Source organism: Coregonus lavaretus (genome assembly GCF_964263955.1).
Source record: "Coregonus lavaretus genome assembly, chromosome: 26".
Taxonomy (NCBI): domain Eukaryota; kingdom Metazoa; phylum Chordata; class Actinopteri; order Salmoniformes; family Salmonidae; genus Coregonus; species Coregonus lavaretus.
In genome coordinates, this window is record NC_140013.1 from 2998987 (window position 1) to 3020726 (window position 21740).

General features: G+C 40.5%; 1 protein-coding gene across 1 annotated transcript; it reads left to right on the plus strand.

Annotated features, from left to right (window-relative positions):
* The first annotated feature begins 7925 nt into the window (after positions 1–7925).
* On the plus strand, positions 7926–14161 carry LOC311101833 (large ribosomal subunit protein eL33-like). Its single transcript, XM_084143044.1, has 4 exons — positions 7926–8453; positions 9353–9505; positions 10865–11009; positions 14094–14161. The coding sequence occupies exons 1-4, from the start codon at positions 8443–8445 to the stop codon at positions 14115–14117; spliced, it is 333 nt and encodes a 110-aa protein (XP_083999170.1). The 5' UTR covers positions 7926–8442; the 3' UTR covers positions 14118–14161.
* Positions 14162–21740: the final 7579 nt, after the last annotated feature.

Here is a 21740-nt window from a genome sequence, read left to right on the forward strand (position 1 = left end):
TCGGTTGCCTAAGTAACCCTTAAGGTCATGTGCTACAAGGAGTCATATGAGCAACAGTAACGTTGATCCTGCCAACACTTAAAATGGCTGTTATTAAATTAACCAATCCTTTAAAATTATTATTATGTGGTCAAATCAAGAGCTGGCTGAATCAAAACCGATGCTGGAGTGAAGAGAGCGAGGGAGCTCTGGGAATCTCTCAGTTTTATACTTTCTCAAAATGTTGTGTACAAATATATATTGAGTGAACAAAACATTAGGAACACCTTCCTAATATTGAGTAGCACCCCCTTTTACCCTCAGAACAGCCTCAATTCGTTGGGGCCTGGACTCTACAAGGTTTCAAAAGCGTTCCACAGTGATGCTGGCCCATGTTGACTCCAATGCTTCCCACAGTTGTCAAGTTGGCTGGATGTCCTTTGGGTAGTGAACCATTCTTGATACACACAGGAAACTGTTGTGCATGGAAAAACCCAGCAGCGTTGCAGTTCTTGACACTCAAACCGGTGCGCCTGGTACCTACAACCATACCCAATTCAAAGGCACTTGCCCATTCACCCTCTGAATGGCACACATACACAATCTCAATTGTCTCAAGCCTTAAAAATCCTTCTTTAACCTGTCTCCTCCCCTTCATCTACACTGATTGAAGTGATTCAAGTGACATCAATAAGGGATCATAGCTTTCACCTGGTCAGTCTGTCATGGAAAGTGGTGTTCCTAATGTTTTGTGCACTCAGTGTATAGTGTATGGGTCATTATACAGAAGTGGTGCAAATTTGGGGTTGAAAAATAAATGTGTATCCTATTTTCCGCAAACTTTCAGCACACATCTTCCAACATATGTCAGGTAGACATATTCTACTCACACACTTTGTTTGTATTGCATATTTGAAATATTTACCAGAATTTACCTTACCACCCCACTAGATGTCATTTCCGAAACATAGTGAAAAAGTAGCAATAAAGGGAGAACAGCACAGTAGTAATCATTTTGATTAACCTTCTATTACAGATTAATTTGAGAAATGATTTGCATACCAAATTAACAAAATAACAGGCGTTGGCAAAATAACAGGTGTTTCAGTGTCAAGTGTCAATAGAGATAAATAGAGGACTCAGATGGATATAACTCGCTTTAGTATAGACATTGCCATTGAGGGCTTCCACCATTTTAAATATAGTAAACTGGGTGGCGATTGGTGAGTGATCAGCAAATGACCAGAGAGCATTGGCTTCTTCAAATTGGGTTGCCTATGGTTTGTAAACCAAAGACTATGGTAATATCCAGGAGCCAAGACCAATATTTATACCAGGACATTGGTCCCAAGATCCAGACCCAGTGAGTTGAGACCATGACCAGTTAAAGACCGAATTTGTGGTCTTGAGTGTTTTTTTATTTGTGGTCTTGAGTGTTTAATTGGTGGGGGACTCAACTTACTCCTGAAAGTTGTAGTAGTGTAATGCACAAGGTGCAATTTTGAAATTGGGTAGCGCATAAGCAGTTTTCCTCTTGTCATGTCAGTCAATGCAGACCTTAGAGAGCTATTTTAAACTTGTCAGAAATGTCCAGATCAACTAGCCCATGTCAGCTCAATTTTTTTAGCTTGGTTTCTTAGACCATTGATTTGCAGGAAATAAGCTTTAAAATGGCGAAATGTTCTCTCAGCCAACAAGAGGAGTGTGAACAGTTTGTCATAAATGTGCTTGTGCCCATAGAAATAGACGTGGCGCGGATGTTCCCCAATGCTGGGAACCCCTGCAGTAGAGTACAGCAGAGCATAGTACAGTATAGCACATTATAGATGTCTATGTTTTGGCCAAATAGATGGCAATATTTGGGGTCTTGGATGGTTGGATCCCCCGGCTGGCTATGCATCTCACAGATGCCATAATGGCATAGATACAAAGATGAGACTTCTATATATCTCCATGGTGTCAATTGTTTCGGTTTGACTTATTTTGGACTCAAAAGAATCCCCATAGCTAACATATTGCTAGCTATCTTTCATTTGGACAGATGTACTGTACATCCCAGCAAACATATTTTAGGCCCAAAACCGTACTTTACATATTTATTAGATGTTAGATGTTCGGTAGTGACACTTCTTAAAAATAGATTATCTACCAAGTCTACAAAATGTTTGCAGATAGACTACTCACCATGTGTCCATGCTGGAGAGGGGTGCAATCCCATCACCTGGTGATATTTGTAGAAGTGTGGCTTAAGGTACATTCATTCTACAGTCTTTTAATTTGTGTGTTTCGGTAGTGACATCAAAAGGTGGGAAAGCATTTTTAATAGAAATATGTTTAAAAATAAACAACTACTAATGAGATCAGTATTTTTCTATGTAATAATAGAACAATTCAAGATGTTCTATTGTAAAGATAGTGTAAAAACAAAAATACTTAAATGCTTTATTTTCAAACATGAAGTTTAGGAGTCAGGGTTTGGGACAGCCACCTCAATAGAAATAGGTGTATAAAAAATGACTTTGTACTATATTAATTTAACAATATATTTGTTATTGCCTTGGATTGAATTAAAACATATCATGATGTAAATAACATATTTTTTTATATATTGTTTTTTGGGGGTGGGACTGCAATTAGCACCACTTCTGTAGAATCACCCATATATAAAGCTGCAATTTATGTGTTTTGCCACAAGGAGTTGCGGTCTCCTGTAGCTACATGGATTGGACACCGCACCCCAGAGTGTAGGTAGACACTGTCCTTAAGCGCTGGACCAGGGCAAGTAAAATAAAAAGTACTATAAGAAAACAAAACAAGCCTCTTAAAGGGTTCGTGTTATGAGTGGGATTGGTTCAAGTTGATCCTAGACCAGTGTTTACAGGCACGTTCTTTTTTTATTATAGTCTAATCTAATGACGAGCGGTTGGGGCCGGCCAGGGTCTGGGGCTAAACATACACTACCCTTTTTATTTTCTAGTCTTTTTTACAAACCACCTCATCACCTTCACCGTTGAGTTCAACATGGAGAGTTGAGACCGTAGACAAGTAGTATATGACACTGTCTCCCTCATGCACAGAACTCATCTTTTTATCACTACATGTAGCTAAGCTTGCATGAGATTCAAATGGGTCTATAGATTTAGCTATTGACAGTTTTCAAGACACCCTTCCGATTCTCATGATCAAGTTGTTTTTAGTCTATGGTTCAATAACATTTTATAGACACAAATGTGGCTCTTGCCGCACACATTGCTAATTTGGTCTGGCAACAGTTACAGTACTCTGCCATACTGTAACAGTATTTATTTGTCACTAGCTCTGTCCTTAGAGAACCCCATTGACAAGTCCATGTTCATTAGGCACCAAACAGAAGAAAACACTGAAACAGGGACTGTTTTTGTCCAATAAGAAACGTTAATTTTCGTTATCCATTGCAAAACATTTTCAGTTGCATGCACTAATGAACATGACCCAGCTCTACTTAGAGCAGTGTTACCTACTTAAAGCCAGGTTAACTGACTGGCTCTTAATTCTAATGAGGCAGACACAACCTCTAGTTCCCAGGGAGGGGGATGAGGGAGTGCTAGCCACAGAGCTGACAATAATACTCTGGTCAAGACTGACCAAAGGACCACTGATTGATGGGTTATGGGCTTTTGTAGGCAGATTCCCAGCCTCCCTTTTCAGAACTCGGAGTCTATCGAAAAGAAAGTTTAAATGGTAATACCTCTGATATTTTTCCCTTCAGAAGCTATGCACAGCCTGCATAGATGCACATCCCTACAGTAAAAGCTATGTAGGCTGGCAATCTGTGTACATAGCTACTGAAGGGAAAAAAATAGTGGTATGTTTTTAGCATTAACTTTCTTTTGGATAGACTGAGTTCTGAAAAGGGAAGTTAAAGGTAATTTAAATATATTATTATAAATGTTTTGTATATATATTTGTGTTTTTTCCCTCCGCCTGACTTGGACTTTCTCCAGCAGAAATCATGTGCCCCTACTGCTGGGTCTGGACCCTGTGACATTTGTACAGTAAAATAGATACATTCCATTTGTTTACAAGTATGTACTACTTCCCACATACAGAGAGGACCTTTTTTTATTGACCACAACATTATCTTTTTAACTTAACATTTTAAAAGTTTGCTTAGAAATTGTCCCTGAAAACATGTAAAAAATGTAATTATTTTCTCGAATGCATATTTGGCTGTCTTTAACGTGCATTAATAAAGGTTTCCCCATTTGTCTCCTGAGTGCGCTTGTTTATTACCATTCTTGCCCTTGTGTTAGACTGCATCTAAGTAAGAACCTTGTAATGGTGGTGGTAGTAGTATTCAAAATGGCCATGCCAACTTTATACTCTCGGTCAAACAAAATCAACTGCAGTTCTCATTGAAGATATATTTGCCTACAGGCCAAGTGTCAACTTAGATTGTCTGTAATCAGGAATTGAACACTGAAAAGTAACTGTCTGTATTGAGATCAATAATTTTGGGGGGTTTCCTTCCACTGGAGCTCCTGAAGCCGGGACACCTCACTTTTTCTTCTTTCCCTCCTTGGACTTGGGCTTCTTGCCTTTCTTATAGGTTCACAGGCCGCGTCGCACTAACATTCCCCTCCACCACGACTGGATCTGCAGGTGACAGACAGGGAATAAGACTTCAGTATCTTTTTAAAAAAAAAATGTTTTGGTGTAATAAACAAAAGAAGGGGAGTACAGTTGTGATTTTTTTTTTGGGGGGGGGGGCTAACAAGCCGTTCATCTAAACAAACAAAGTAACAACAGGAGGGCCAACTGTTGTGAAGGGGTTTTTCTTCACTAGGGAAATAATTATTCAGTCATCCACCACAGTTTTCCGTGGTCTTCCGGGCCTTTTGGTGTTCCTGAGCTCACCAGTGCGTTCTTTCTTTTTAAGACTACCAAATAGTTGATTTGGCCACCTAATGTTTTTGCTATCTCTGATGGGTTTGTTTTGATTTTTCAGCCTAATGACTGCTTGCTTCACTGGCAGTGACAGCTCTTTTGACTTCATATTGAGGGTTAACAGCAACAGATTCCAAACGCAAATGCCACACTTAAAATCAACTCTAGACCTTTTATCTGCTTCCTTGTAAACGAACTAATGAGGGAATAACACACACCTGGCCATGGAACAGCTGAGCACCCAATTGTCCAATTACTTTTGGTCCCTTAAAGGGGGGGGACCACATATAAAACGTGCTGTAATTCCTACACCGCTCACCTGATTTGGATGTAAATACCCTCAAGTTAAAGCTGAAAGTCTGCACATATTATTATTTAATTTAACCTCCAATATGCTGTGGTAGACAGCTAAAATAATAACTTGGTCAGTGTCCAAATATTTCAATTATGCTCCTATACACGAGTCATGTCATGCCATTTTCCAACCATCACTGCACACGTACTGTCTGATGTTCCTTGAGGAAAGTCTCCCATCTCCATATGAACTCTCCTCTCCTCCTCCAACCTCTCCTGCTGTGGCTAAAGACAAAGGAACAATGATTACACAGATGCACACATGTAGTGGTAACCATCTCTGTACGGCCAAACCTCACAGTCTGATCTTTGTACAATGACAACATTTAAACAGATTGGCTAGTCATGGGATGAGAAATGCCTCCAGTGGAAGAGCGATATGGAGTGTCCAGGTCCAGACTGCAGGGAGTGTAGCTTGCCCTGATAACACAACAGAACGATGATCGAATGGTATGTACAGTGCCTTCAGAAAGCATTCATACCCCTTCACTTACTCCACATTTTGTTGTGTTACAGCCTGAATTCAAAATTCTGATCTACACACAATACCCAATAATTACAAAGTGAAAACATGTATTTCAAAATGTTGCCAAATGTATTGAAAATTAAATACAGACATATCTCATTTACATAAGTATTCACACCCGAGTCAATACATGTTAGAATCAACTTTGGCAGTGATTACTGCTGTGAGTCTTTCTGGGTAACATGCTGACCACACCGCTCGCGTTACGTGTGCGGGTGTTGCAAAATAAAGGTACACATACATTATTCTATCATTTCATCCTAACTCCTCATGAGCGTCTGTATAGCCAGGCGCTAAAATAGAACTTTGTTCTATTTTTTTACGCTCGACGCGCTGCAAGTCCCGCCTCTCCAATCTCCTCATTGTTTTTTTGGAGCATATACCCACGTCGGTGATTCCACTCCGGTCCAGTTGGTGGTGGTAATACACCTTAAAGTTGGTTGGCAACCGCCATATAAAGTCCACAGAATAAGAACTGAAGGAGGAGAGATTACTAGAAACTAACTACGTTTCCCCTTTTATCTGTCAATTAATTGTTGATTTTGTGTGACTCAAAATGGGTCAAAATTCTACAAAGATCCAGGACAAAAATGACTTTGTGCATTTCAGGTAAAATAACAACCCAATGTTTATATCCCAGGACAGATTAGCTAGTAACAGCAAGCTATGAATATTTCATGTTTCGACCTGTCCCCAAATTAATATAGTTGGTTCAGAGTTTGTTTTGATATTTCAACCTGCGTGTCCTGATCGCGTCTTGTGTGGATGGACAAAATCAACATGCCCGGTGTAGTCAGCATCTAAGTCTCTAGGAGCTTTACACACCTGGATTGTACAATATTTGCCCATTATCCTTTTCAAAATTCTTCAAGCTCTGTCAAATTGGTTGTTGATCATTGCTATAAAAACACACACACATATATATATATATATATGCACTCACTAACTGTAAGTCGCTCTGGATAAGAGCGTCTGCTAAATGACTAAAATGTAAAATGCATCTCATTAATAAATCACTGTTTGAAGCACATCAGATTTGTGGGCTTCTTCGATTTTAATCAATTGTCTGGAACCTAGCTCTGGTCCAGTTCAAATGTGCACTAAAGCCCTGAACCAGAGCTATCTGGAACCCACCTGTCTCTCTGCACCTTGGCCAGGTTGTCAGGGGACAGTGGGTTCTCCTCTAGTGTGTGGTTCAGTTCCTTCTGGGACCTGTGCAGCTCATGGGTGGCATCTGACAGTCCCCCTGCCTCTCTCTGAAACTGACGGGCTGCTTTCAGGTTCTGCTCTGCCCCTTTCTGCTGTTCAAGGGCCTGTCCAATGTCGACTGACACAACCTTCCACAAAAACAGATGAATAGGGGCTGAATAGGAGAAAATGACAGTTTAGATTAGAAAGCAAGCCTACCATTCATTAGCTAAAAAGACTCGTCGTTGCTTTAAAAAAAACCCAGCTGACATTAGCTGCCCACATAATGTTAGCTGATGATAATCAGATAGATAATACCATATCAGCTTCTGGACGTGATGGCATGATGTGACCCAACACTTACAGCTGATCAGCACAGTCCTGCAGCACTGTACACAGTCTGAGCAGCTCTACCCCAGACAAAGGAACCGACATCCTGATGGTCTGTGAACACTGAATTCGAGCGAAATCAGCCGAGCCGTTTACATTGTTCTATCTGTGATATTACCTAGCTACCTAACGTTAGCTACATTTTTGTGTTAGCAAATATCCTGGGCAAAATGCTGAAAACAATCAACAAATTCGTAGCTAGCTAGATTTCTTACGTGCCTCCACGGAACGTGTTGAAGTTTGCTAGCTATATTTATGGTCAATAAAACGTCAGTAGTATAACTTCAGTATATTTTTGCTTGGTTGCTAACTAGCCTAGCAGCACACTTGGTAGTTTATGCCGGTCACCATGGTAACGCTCTACGTTTTATGATTATTTTCCTCGTAATATTACAATAAATACTTATTTATCTACTTTGATTCTTATGTTGTGTGAAACGTGCGAGAATACAATAAAGTGACACATTAAGAAATATATTTTTGATCATGCGCCTCTGTTGTCACCGACTACGTAAATTTCCCAGCATTCCGTTCCAACTTCCTTTTCCTCCATTTTTCTTACAGTGCAGGTGAGAAATACAAAAAGTCACTACTATAAAATCGAAATGTCAACGTTATTAAGTCTACAATTGGCATAAATGTACATCGTTTCAAAGATAAATATACTTACAGTTGACATGCAGTCTGTTTTTTGATTCTGAGAGTGTATGATGACAAAGATATCACTTGGATAGTTTTACAAAGCTAACCGGCAAGCGCTTGACTGCAGGGATGAGGCCGTTCAGATGTCCCCACCAAAATGCATCTAGTTAGCCTAATAGCGGTTCAATGTTAGCTAGTATACAACAGTATTCCCTTATTTTGTGTGTTAGTGACTGAACGTACAAACACTACCACAGTGGATAGTTAGCGACCTTCGGTCTAGATGACTCGTTAATGTCCCACAGTCATGAACGTGTGTGTGTAGCTAGCTAACTTTAGCTAGATAGTGTTGTACGTTTTCATCACGTTCATATCGAGACCGTAATACATTAAATTGTTTTTCATCAGGTTTTTCCGTGCCTGGGAGAAGACTCAAGATGCCAGGAAGGTGAGTAGCCAATGTTAGTCTGCTAGTTACCGATGTTCGCTATCTGCCACTGTTAACGATACTGATTTGTTTAGGGCTGACCCCCATTTAGTTGTTTGTTCGATAGGCTGTTGGTCGAGAAGTCGCACTTTTTATTTTTTCATGGTGCACAAGACACCTGTCTGATTCGCGCCTGTCTCAGTAGACTAATCCATTGTGGACGCCACGGGGATGGCACATTTTTACACATTTTTACATTTTAGCGATGCTTGCATGTTTCACGTAGAGAGAGCAAGGGTTGAGGGAATAGGGAATGTTTTTCGTAAACAAATTAGGGATTTCAGTAACAGAACTTTTCAGTCAAAAACAAAGTAAAAAAACTAAATGACTGAATTGATGTTGCAGCTTCAGCATGGACAGCTGAATAAACACTTGCTGTGGTGCCTTTTTGCTGCAATAGTTAGGAGAGCGAGACATGCGCCAGTCACACAGGCAGTGTGACCATAGGGTTCTTTCTTGAGTCATTTGTGTGTCTTCATTATTTAATCAAACAGTGTGCTTAAAGCATCAGACAAGGTCAGTGTATATGTAGTTGATTTCATTCAAAATAAGTTTAAACATTTCAACCAATCGATTGGTCGAAAGAACAGGATGACTCGGTCGACAAATCTTTTTTTGTCGCTACTAGACACTTTTGCAAGTCGCTACTTAACTTTGCGTAAATGTTACGAGCTAGTTGATACTAAATTTCAAATGTGTTGGTTCAAAGTAGGTAGTACAATTTTTGATTGGTTGATTCTTGTGAGTATTTAGGGTATACGGTTGATTAACTGCTGACTGGATTACTCTGGCACCAGCATGTGGGACTGATGATACACAGGTTGAGGGCTCTGGTTTATGCGTTCTTTTCATCTTCCCAGACTGTGGAGCAAGGCTATCTTTGCCGGGTACAAGCGTGGTCTAAGGAACCAGCGGGAGCACACCGCCCTGCTGAAGGTGGAGGGAGTGTACACTCGGGAGGAGGTTGACTTCTACCTTGGCAAGCGCTGTGCTTACGTCTACAAGGCTAAGAAGTAAGTTTCACATCTTCTGTCTCATAGCGAATTTCCATTAAGGACACCCTGGTGTTTTACTAAAAAAGGAGGACTTTTGTGTTTCCGCCTCCAGTGCATCACTGGGCCATGGCCTGACTTTGGGCCACTGGTACTTTTCAGCTGGCGTTTACATAGCATTTAAATCGCTATGGAAACACAGTTCCCCCAAAATAACACTTGCGCTTATATTAACCCTTTAGGCCCCAATAGAATTCTAGAATGCTGCTGTAGATTACTGAGAATTAATTTGAGATAAAGTTCATTTTCTCACACATTTCAAATGGACAGCTCAAAAACAATGAACAAATGACAATTACAAGTTACAACCTCTTCTTTAATGACAATTGTAGTAAATTTGACTAAATGACTCACTCAAAATGTACCAAGTATAATATATTATAATTATTATTTACATATAAATATTATAATTTCCGAAATGTGACCAGAGGACAATATTCAGAAAATATTTGAAAACCCACACTAAGTAGACTACTTGATTGACAACGATTCTTTCTTCTGTAAAAAATGCAAACAACTTTTCAGACTATTTCAAAATGTAGATAAGATTTAGTACAGACTAGGCCTGACCCAAAATGTTGAAATAGTAGCCTACTTTGACAACTCATTGAATGCAACAAGTATTAGAGACTGATAAAGAGAGAAGATGCAAAACACAACAACTGTGCAGAGACATATTTCACACTGTCACTTTAGTGTTTGCATTTAGCCTACAACATGTCATGGAACTTCTGGGAGCATGGCCACTCCGGATGCACACCACACACCCTCTACTTCGCGTTAAACTTCTCCTGCTTTCAAATGAGTTACAACTCAGTCCACAAGCCCTGGTGCCACACTCTTGGCTCCCCTCTTCCTGCCATATCACAAAGTGAATGCTAAAGCTGCATTTTGAATGCCTTCAGGAACCAGCGTCAGCGTTTACTGGGAAGGGTTCTTTAGAGGGACCCCCACACAATGTACGCATTTATGATGGGAATGTTGAGCATCCCCAAAATACATACTTCCACCATTTTCTGCCTGGGCGTCCAACATTGTATAGCTCCTCAGTTGGTCAAGATGGTCAACCCCGCCCATTTTCTTGTTGTAATCCATTAAATGCCCTGGAACAGATAAGTTCCTACCACTTTTAAAAACAACTTCAAAACCCCTGCCACTGTCACTTTAGGCTCAGACTGTGTGGTTGAATGGTGGGACTTGGGGCAGACACTTTGCAGTTTGTATAGAAGAGCCACTTCTTTGGAGTAACTTTGTTCTTGTTTTAATTTAGTTCCATGACAAAAGACTGAATCTGCTCACTGTCTCCTTCAATCTCATCAGGAACACAGTGACTCCTGGTGGCAAGCCCAACAAGACGCGGGTAATCTGGGGTAAAGTCATGCGCGCTCATGGCAACAGTGGAATGGTGCGGGCCAAGTTCAGCAGTAACCTCCCGGCAAAGGCCATGGGACACAGAGTCAGAGTGGTGAGTAGTACCTTCTTCTGCTCTTTCATCATTATTAGCGCAAGGTTTCTTCCGGTACCCGCAGACAGTCCAGTTTTGTTCAAGCCCTGCACAGGCCTTTTTTGCACTATGCAGGGTTCAAGTAAAAACGAATACAGCTCAAAGGAATTTGCTGCGAGCCAACTGTATAGAATATTGTTTTATCCCTACACAACCGCACCTGATTTAAACTACACCGCTAATCCGTAGCCTTTTGATTAGTTGAGTCAGGTGTGCTTTAGTAGGGCTTGAACAACTGTCTAATGTGAGAGTTACTTTAGGAATGAATTTGGATAAACTTGAACTTTTGTTAGTTCAAGGAACTACCATGTAATTCCAGATCACCTCAAAACCGATTTTTGTCAGAGGAAAAGGGTCTTAATCTTTGGATAAAAAAATACAAAAAGTGGCTTTGTATGCAACATCCGTAACAAATAACTTGTAGAACGGCAAAGTGCTTCATTTCCCACATTTTGGTTGGTTCAACACGTTTGTTTTTTAACCGCCTTTGGGCAGGCAAAGGTTAGTAAAGTGCTTTGCCTGCTCATAGTTGTTTAAAATCACATGATGCACACCAGATGTCATCAGTATCTTTGGATTGTCATCGTGTAACAACTTGTCTTCTATCTTTTTGACTATGAAAGATAGAAACCCACCGTTTCCTGCAGCTTATTAAGTCGACCAGTCTTGCTGCAGTGCGGTTCTGGTGTGCAATGGCTGCAGACAGTGGCCATGTCCGAATATCCATACTAGCGCAGGGCTCGACATGTTGGAAGAAAATAGATTGAAGTTGTCCGGGTGGACAACAATCAAACAATTACTCCAATCAGACTTGGCTCAGAGGCAAACATTTGGAATAATAAATAAAAGGCTAAATGTCAGTGTAGGCGATATGCATATTGCCTACAGCCTCATCTCCAAACCGATGCTGATATGAGGGAGGCGCCAGAAAATGTAGCCAAACTTTAATGAGACTTTTAATTACATAAATATAGGCTAAACGCCAGTCATGTTTGACAAATATATAATGAAGGATAACTAACATTAACGTCGAAAGGCTTGATTCAGTCGACATACTCGAGGCATGGTTCATTTCGATCAAATGGACAGTGTTTTCCTGCTAATTGCATTTTGGAACATTCGCGTATAGTGCATTGTTGAGCATATAATATGAAGAAAATTTAAACTTTATCAACACTTTAAGATAAATGGTCTAATCTGTTGCATCAGCCTCATTGCTTTTAACAATTTTACATGGTTGAATTAATTTTGTATCTGTCGTCCCGGAACTGTCCCAGAGTCTGTTTTGAACCGTAGACATATTTTTTTTAGCGTCCCAGGGAAGACGGGACAACCTTGATTTCGAGCCCTGGAGGGAATAATTTTATGAAGACAAAGGCATATGGAATTGTTTTAAGATGGTCATACTATGGATCATTTAGCTATTTTACTTAGAATTTTAGGACCCCTTTAGGTATCCCAAAAAATTTTCGGAAAATGATTTGATAAAATATTGAATTTGGCCTTTACTACTGTAGCCTATAGAAATGCATTGAATAACACATTCATAAATGGCAAAAGACAGTCAAAAAAGTATTAATAAGGAACAAGGTTTTGAAGTGTCTGTCCTGTATCTAGGAGATATAAGAAAGCGCAGGATTTTTAAAATATTGTTTTTTACACTATTGTAACGGTAACCTTAAGATGAGTCCCGTAACACTTGTGGGGGTCGTAGAGCAAAACTGAGGACACCATCGTGTTCATGAGTCTCCCCTTTTCCATATAGTAGTCATACTAGTTTTGTAGGCCAAACCGTTCGTACAGTATACGTTTCCGTGAAAATACCAATTTTCAGGACGTCTCATGGTCTGACAAACACTGCTGTAGCTCGGCCACCTTCCACTGCAGATGCGGAAGGCCACCACAGGCGGATGCTGATTGAGACGCAGCCCATGCAAAAAACATATCTCTAGCTTAAACTGACGGATTTTGGTGGGTATTCTTTTATTATGTTAGATCGACTCTAGGGTTTTTTAAAGGGGCAGTGTTGTATTTTGAGATAGGCTTGAATATGCAACTAATCCAATAAGCAGAGTGTAGCCTCCATTTTTGTCTGATTCACTGGTACAAAATATAGTAATGCATTTTCTTTTTTTAAAGTGGTTCCTTGCATCATATAATGATGTAAAAATGGTGTTGCGGACCATTTTTTAAATTTTTGGACAAGTGACTTGAGCTTTTGGACAAGTAAAAAATCAGTCCTACTTATCCAGAGGACAAGTGGCAAAGAAAGGTTACTTGTCAAGCACTGTAGCGTACTAAATATTATGCGAAATTGTGTAAAGGTACTCAGGATTGCGTCATCTAATGCGTGATTACGTTGACTCCAGCCATTCGTTCATTTTGGTACATTGTGTCAATTTAGCTGATTATTGGCTGTTGCGAGTCGGAAAAGACAAGTTAATTCTATTAGATCAATCACCAAAATGAGTATGCAGTTTAAGTATGTAGTATGCTAGTATGGATATTCGGACATGTCCAGTGACTGGTTGTGTATGAGGCCAGCTGGGAGGTGCTGAGAAAATAAATAAACTCACCGTTTTCAGATGTTGGGGTGGTGCTGGAGAAAATGGGTGGGATTTCCCTGAAAGGCACTTTGCCTTCAGGCATTTTGGTTTCCTTAAATGTTTATCATTGGCAGTGTCACACCGTGTGACACTACTTATTATTGCAGTGCATCTGGGTTGTGGGGAGAAACATCGTACTACTGAAGTTACAAACGCTTTGGGAAACCCACTGCTGAAAAATAAAGGATTTGTTTTCCTTACCAAAGTTTAAGCTAAAAAATCACTAACCTTTTCATGAAATCATAATGGATTGTTTTTAGTGATAAGAATTATGTAGGCTTTATTTTAATACTTACCCTCTCCTACATGACCACTACATATTGGGCAAGTGCTTGAAAAACATCTTAAAGTGCCAATTACCCACTCACTGTATGGCTGTGGTTTGTATTGATTTGGTGCCTATGGACTACTCACTGCGCTCTCTGCTTTTGTCTTTCAGATGCTGTACCCGTCTCGTGTGTAATGTGCTGTTTTTGTGTACATACAATAAACAAGTCAGGTCCATAATTGGTGTTCTGTGTTCTCTTGGCCGTTGGAGGGTGGGAATCCATCACTGGTCTCTACAGTAGAATGGCATGGGGGAGGGGTGAACACATTTTCGAATAATGTTATTTTCAGGGCTTTACAATATGAATTGTTTTGTTAACCTTTCTTTCTTGACCAGTCAAGTATTTTTACACAAACAAATTACTATTGTGCTTTCTGAATAGTGATGGAATTTGAGGGTGAAATTCAGATTGGACAAAGGTATAGGTCAATGTTTTTTTTTAAGCAGGGGAAGGGAAGTAATAATTTTACCTTGCAAATAAATTATTAATATGCACAGTTAGGTAACAGGGTCTCATTTCTAAACCTCAGGGATTGCTGCTTCACAGTATTAGTTTAAAACCTCAAATGTTTTAGTGCCTGACAAATACTAATTGTGCACATATTTACATTCTGTTCCTCAGTGTTTCAAAGATTGCTATGGTGTCAAAAACCTACAAAAATATATAGCTATGCAAAGCATTTCACAGTATTTGAGTCATCTTCACTCCTACAATTGACTTGGCACACACTTCAATTTAAATTCACTGTATTGCAATCCAGATGCTCTGACCAGCGTTATGATGGCATTGCTTAGCAAAAAGTCCAGCGACAAAGTCAAAAGACATATTCAAAAGTGATCATACATATGAACATATTACAAGAGGAGCAAACCACTGCGTAAAGGCCAAATCAAACTAAAAGCGTATTTTTACGACTGTGAACACGCTGGAATTTTACTTAACAAAAATATAAACGCAACGATGTCAACGATTTTACTAAGATACAGTTAATATAAGGAAATCAGTCAATTGAAATAAATTCATTAGGCCCTAATCTATGGATTTCACTTGACTGGTCAGGGGCGCAGCCACAGATGGGCCTGGGAGGGCATAGGCCCACCCACTTGGGAGCCAGGCCCAGCAAATCAGAATTAGTTTTTCCCCAAAAAAGGGTTTAATTACAGACAGAAATACTCCTCAGTTTCATCAGCTGTACAGGTGGCTGGTCTGACGATCCCGCAGGTGACGAAGCCGGATGTGGAGGTCCTGGGCAGGCGTGGTTACACGTGGTCTGCGGTTGTGAGGCTGGTTGGAGATACTGCCAAATTCTCTGAAACGACAGAGGCGGCTTATGGTAGAGAAATGAACATTCAATTCTCTAGCAACAGCTCTGGTGGACATTCCTGCAGTCAGCATGCCAATTGCACGCATCCTCAACTTGAGACAACTGTGGCATTGTGTGGTGACAACCACATTTTAGTGGCCTTTTGTCCCCAGCACAAGGTGCACCTGTGTAATGATCATGCTGTTTAATCAGCTTCTTGATATGCCACATCTGTTGGGTGGATGGATTATTTTGGCAATGGAGAAATGCTCACTAACAGGGATGACAAATTGGTGCAAAATAATTTAGAGAAATAAGCTTTTTGTGCATATAGAACATTTCTGAGATCTTTTATTTCAGTTAATGAAACATGGGACCAACACTTTACATGTTGCGTTTATATTTCTGTTCATTGTATATAATGCACGGTTGTGACCGAGAGAAGACTGTCAGCGAGCATCAATGGTGTCATGCGCGTCAAATTAGAAAGCAAGTGTATTTTTATTTGTCTATGCGGAGCAATGCTGGTAAAATAAGTGGATAAATGGCGTGGGTCGTTTGTAGCAAAGGAATTTGAGATTTATGATTTTCCTTATGCTAAGTAGACTAGCTAAAGATTTAGTTTAAAATGTATTGGGTTGTAAGCTAAGCTTTCAGTCAAATGGGCTATATACACTGCTCAAAAAAATAAAGGGAACACTTAAACAACACAATGTAACTCCAAGTCAATCACACTTCTGTGAAATCAAACTGTCCACTTAGGAAGCAACACTGATTGACAATACATTTCACATGCTGTTATGCAAATGGAATAGACAACAGGTGGAAATTATAGGCAATTAGCAAGACATCCCCAATAAAGGACTGGTTTTGCAGGTGGTGACCACAGACCACTTCTCAGTTCCTATGCTTCCTGGCTGATGTTTTGGTCACTTTTGAATGCTGGCGGTGCTTTCACTCTAATGTAAATGTAAATGTAAATGTAATGTAAATGGTAGCATGAGACGGAGTCTACAACCCACACAAGTGGCTCAGGTAGTGCAGCTCATCCAGGATGGCACATCAATGCGAGCTGTTGCAAGAAGGTTTGCTGTGTCTGTCAGCGTAGTGTCCAGAGCATGGAGGCGCTACCAGGAGACAGGCCAGTACATCAGGAGACGTGGAGGAGGCCGTAGGAGGGCAACAACCCAGCAGCAGGACCGCTACCTCCGCCTTTGTGCAAGGAGGAGCACTGCCAGAGCCCTGCAAAATGACCTCCAGCAGGCCACAAATGTGCATGTGTCTGCTCAAACGGTCAGAAACAGACTCCATGAGGGTGGTATGAGGGCCCGACGTCCACAGGTGGGGGTTGTGCTTACAGCCCAACACCGTGCAGGACGTTTGGCATTTGCCAGAGAACACCCAAGATTGGCAAATTCGCCACTGGCGCCCTGTGCTCTTCACAGATGAAAGCAGGTTCACACTGAGCATGTGACAGAGTCTGGAGACGCCGTGGAGAACGTTCTGCTGCATGACCGGTTTGGCGGTGGGTCAGTCATGGTGTGGGGTGGCATTTCTTTGGGGGGCCGCACAGAGGTAGCCTGACTGCCATTAGGTACCGAGATGAGATCCTCAGACCCCTTGTGAGACCATATGCTGGTGCGGTTGGCCCTGGGTTCCTCCTAATGCAAGACAATGCTAGACCTCATGTGGCTGGAGTGTGTCAGCAGTTCCTGCAAGAGGAAGGCATTGATGCTATGGACTGGCCCGCCCGTTCCCCAGACCTGAATCCAATTGAGCACATCTGGGACATCATGTCTCGCTCCATCCACCAACGCCACGTTGCACCACAGACTGTCCAGGAGTTGGCGGATGCTTTAGTCCAGGTCTGGGAGGAGATCCCTCAGGAGACCATCCGCCACCTCATCAGGAGCATGCCCAGGCATTGTAGGGAGGTCATACAGGCACGTGGAGGCCACACACACTACTGAGCCTCATTTTGACTTGTTTTAAGGACATTACATCAAAGTTGGATCAGCCTGTAGTGTGGTTTTCCACTTGAATTTTGAGGGTGACTCCAAATCCAGACCTCCATGGGTTGATAAATTTGATTTCCATTGATAATTTTTGTGTGATTTTGTTGTCAGCACATTCAACTATGTAAAGAAAAACGTTTTTAATAAGATTATTTCATTCATTCAGATCTAGGATGTGTTATTTTAGTGTTCCCTTTATTTTTTTGAGCAGTGTGTGTGTGTGTGTATATATATATATATATATATATATATATATATATATATATATATATAAATATACCGTTCAAAAGTTTGGGGTCACTTAGAAATGTCCTTGTTTTCGAAAGAAAAGCCATTTTTTGGTCCATTTAAAATAACATCAAATTGATCAGAAGGCTAATTGATCATTAGAAAACCCTTTTGCAATTATGTTAGCACTGCTGAAAACTGTTGTGCTGATTAAAGAAGCAATAAAACTGGCCTTCTTGAGACTAGTTGAGTATCTGGAGCATCAGCAATTGTGGGTTCGATTACAGGCTCAAAATGGCCAGAAACAAATAACTTTCTTCTGAAACTCGTCAGTCTATTTTTGTTCTGAGAAATGAAGGCTATTCCATGCGAGAAATTGCCAAGAAACTGAAGATCTCGTACAACGCTGTGTACTACTCCCTTCACAGAACAGCGCAAACTGGCTCTAACCAGAATAGAAAGAGGCGTGGGAGGCCCTGATGCACAACTGAGCAAGAAGTCAAATACATTAGACTGTCTAGTTTGAGAAACAGGTGCCTCACAGGTCCTCAACTGGCAGCTTCATTAAATAGTACCCGCAAAACACCAGTCTCAACGTCAACAGTGAAGAGGCGACTCCAGGATGCTGACCTTCTAGGCAGAGTTGCAAAGAAAAATCCATATCTCAGACTGCCCATCTTAATCTTTTATTTTTATTGGCCAGTCTGAGATATGGCTTTTTCTTTGCAACTCTGCCTAGAAGGTCAGCATCCCGGAGTCGCCTCTTCACTGTTGACGTTGAGACTGGTGTTTGGGTTGAGGTTGGGTGATTGTGGAGGCCAGGTCATCTGATGCAGCACTCCATCACTCTCCTTCTTGGTCAAATAGCCCTTATACAGCCTGGAGGTGTGTTGGGTCATTGTCCTGTTGAAAAACAAATGTTAGTCCCACTAAGCGCAAACCAGATGGGATGGCATATCGCTGCAGAATGCTGTGGTAACCATGCTGGTTAAGTGTGCCTTGAATTCAAAATAAATCACAGTGTCACCAGCAAAGCACCATCACACCACCTCCTCCATGCTTCACGGTTGGAACCACACATACGGAGATCATCCGTTCACCTACTCTGCTTCTCACAAAGACACGGCGGTTGGAACCAAAAATCTCAAATTGGACTCATCAGGCCAAAGGACGGATTTCCACCTGTCTAATGTCCATTGCTCGTGTTCCTTGGCCCAAGCAAGTTTCTTATTATTATTGGTATCCTTTAGTAGTGGTTTCTTTGCAGCAATTTGACCATGAAGGCTTGATTCAAGCAGTCTCCTCTGAACAGTTGATGTTGAGATGTGTCTGTGACTTGAACTCTGTGAAGCATTTCTTTGGCCTGCAATTTCTGAGCCTGGTAACGCTAATTAACTTATCCTCTGCAGCAGAAGTAACTCTGGGTCTCCCATTCCTGTCCTCATGAGAGCCAGTTTCATCATAGCGCTTGATGGTTTTTGCGACTGCACTTGAAGAAACTTTGAAAGTTCTTGAAGTAATGTCTTAAAGTAATGATGGACTGTCATTTCTCTTTGCTTATTTGAGCTGTTGTTGGTCTTTTACCAAATAGGGTTTTCATCTGTATACCAACCCTACCTTATAACAACACAACTGATTGGCTCAAATGCATTAAGAAGGAAAGAAATTCCACAAATTAACTTTTAACAAGGCATACCTATTAACCCTTTGACACATAAGATCACGTATTTGTGATCATTGTTGAGTGGTCCCTGCAGCGTATGATCTCAAGTATGTGATTGGAACAGTAGCAACAGAACGTATGATGCAACAAACGTGTCTAAACAGCATTGTTGTCTGAACAGCATCCAAATATTTTTTTGTACTGATGGAAAATAAAGGTCTTAAACTTTATTTCTCAATTTTACCTTTTATTGTAAAAGATAAATGCGAACTTCATCATCCAAGCATCACACGGAACACATCCACAGCCAAACTCATTCCATAAACCAGTCTAAATAACAGGCTGCGCTGACAAAAAACAAAACATAAGTTAGCGACCTAACAGTTAGACTAGTTTACAATGTACCACATCTCTGGTGAGCACAAGACTAATGTAATGTTGTTTAGAAAATAAATGTGTGTCTTTATGATGGCAGCCATGTTTATTTATGTTTGACTAATCCCAGAATGCCATTCACTATGAGATGCAAATAAACAAAGTCAAAGATGGCTGCGCTCATTGCCTGAAAAATATGAACTTAGTTTAGCCACTTTTCAGCATATTACAAATCGTTGATGTACTTGTTTCAGTGTATACAAGAACCAGAGCACATGACTTGACAAGTCATTTACCGTTTTTGACAAATCACAAAGCAAATCAAATGTTTTCACATCACAGATCATCACACCAAATACAAGCCTCCTGCTAGCCTAACCGTAGTGCGAAAGCTAAACGTGATGAAACCATTTTAGTGGGGTTCATTTCATTTGTGGGGGGTTTTCAAGTCCATGGGGGTAGAAATGTGGGAAGGTATCGTGGGGGGATATGATGCTGGAACTATTACTATGATGGGGGATTTATCAATAAATGGGGGACAAACACAAGATAAGTTTATACGCTAAATAAAAATAGGGGTTTCTGAGCTGGCAACCCTGAGGTACCAAAGTTACAATCTGATGCAGCGTTCAAAACAACTGGGAACTGGGACATTTTCCGACTTCAGTGCGTTTAAGGCAACTGGCAACTCGGGAAAAAACTAGCTCCGACTGGGAAAAATCGTTTTGAACGGTCATCCAACTCGGAATTCCAACTCGGGAACACAGGCCTCTTTCTAGAGCTCCGACCTGAAAATCATTGACGTCATGATTTTACATACTATTTTTCAGAGTTCACAGTTGTCTTGAAAGCACCATAAGTCAGTCGAGTAAACTATCCCTTGTTATAACATCTTTGGTCTGACAAACGCTTAAGTGACAACCAGAATGCATTGTATAATGTCAACAAACATGGCGCCACACATAGCCGGCAAGTAGTTTAGCATTAGCTTATCATAATCAGTACAACATTCAAAAAAGTATTTTACACAATCTATGCAAGAATCGGAATGCATGATTTGTCACCAGTACTTGAAAACGTGAATAAAACAGTAAATACATTATGCTCCATACATACATATGGTGTGCTACAGTATAAACACAACACGATATACAGAAAATAAGCCACTTACTTTGATAGGAATGCACACATGTCCAAAGTTATTCTTTGTAAGGAAAACAACCATGAAGGCAATGCTTGCACCAGCCAGAAAAAGTACTGGGGGAAAACATTTGTGCAAGGCCTGTTCTGACTAGAGAGGCGCAATGTCTTAATACGATCTGGGGAAACACTAGGGAAGTGCTTGGGCTCTCATTGAAGAGAGAACTTTGTCCAGCACAGTAAAGCCTCAAACATAAATTGTCTGCAATACTGAAATGGGCTACTCCTTATGTTAATTAACGAGGAGGCGGAACACACCTCAATTAAAACTGTTAGAAAATAAAACTTGTTAGAAAATAATTTGAAATTGACAAGTTGAAACATAGCCTATAGATAATTAGCAGGCATCGTGCCTTGGTTTGAGTGCAGCGTGGGTAACTGTTGTTGCGTAACAATCACATTTTGGAACAGTGAGAGCATTCTGACATCACGCAGATGAAAAAATTCACGCAGGGGCAACGGTTAGAGATATTTGGAACTCACACGTGAAAAGGTTAATTTAAATGCATTCCAGGTGACTACATCATGAAGCTGGTTGAGAGAATGCCAAGAGTGTGCAAAGCTGTCATCAAGGCAAAGGGTGGCTATTTGAAAAATCTCAAATACATTTTGATTTGTTTAACACTTTTTTGGTTACTACATGATTTCACATGTGTCTTCACTATATATAAAGAAAAAACCCTTGAATGAGTAGTGTCCAAACTTTTGACTGGTTGTGTGTGTGTGTCTGTGTGTGTCTGTGTATGTATGTATATATATATATATATATATATATACAGTGCCTTGCTAAAGTATTCATCCCCCTTGGCGTTTTTCCTATTTTGTTGCATTACAACCTGTAATTTTAAATGGATTTTTATTTGGATTTCATGTAATGGACATACACAAAATAGTCCAAATTGGTGAAGTGAAATGAAAAAAATAACTTGTTTCAAAAAATTCTAAAAAATAAATAACGGATAAGTGGTGCGTG

Excerpts from the sequence above, each read along its gene's own strand:
- LOC311101833 (XM_084143044.1), top strand. Across the intron at positions 9,506-10,864 it reads TACGTCTACAAGGCTAAGAA|GAACACAGTGACTCCTGGTG; the intron begins GTAAGTTTCACA and ends CAATCTCATCAG. Across the intron at positions 11,010-14,093 it reads TGGGACACAGAGTCAGAGTG|ATGCTGTACCCGTCTCGTGT; the intron begins GTGAGTAGTACC and ends TTTGTCTTTCAG.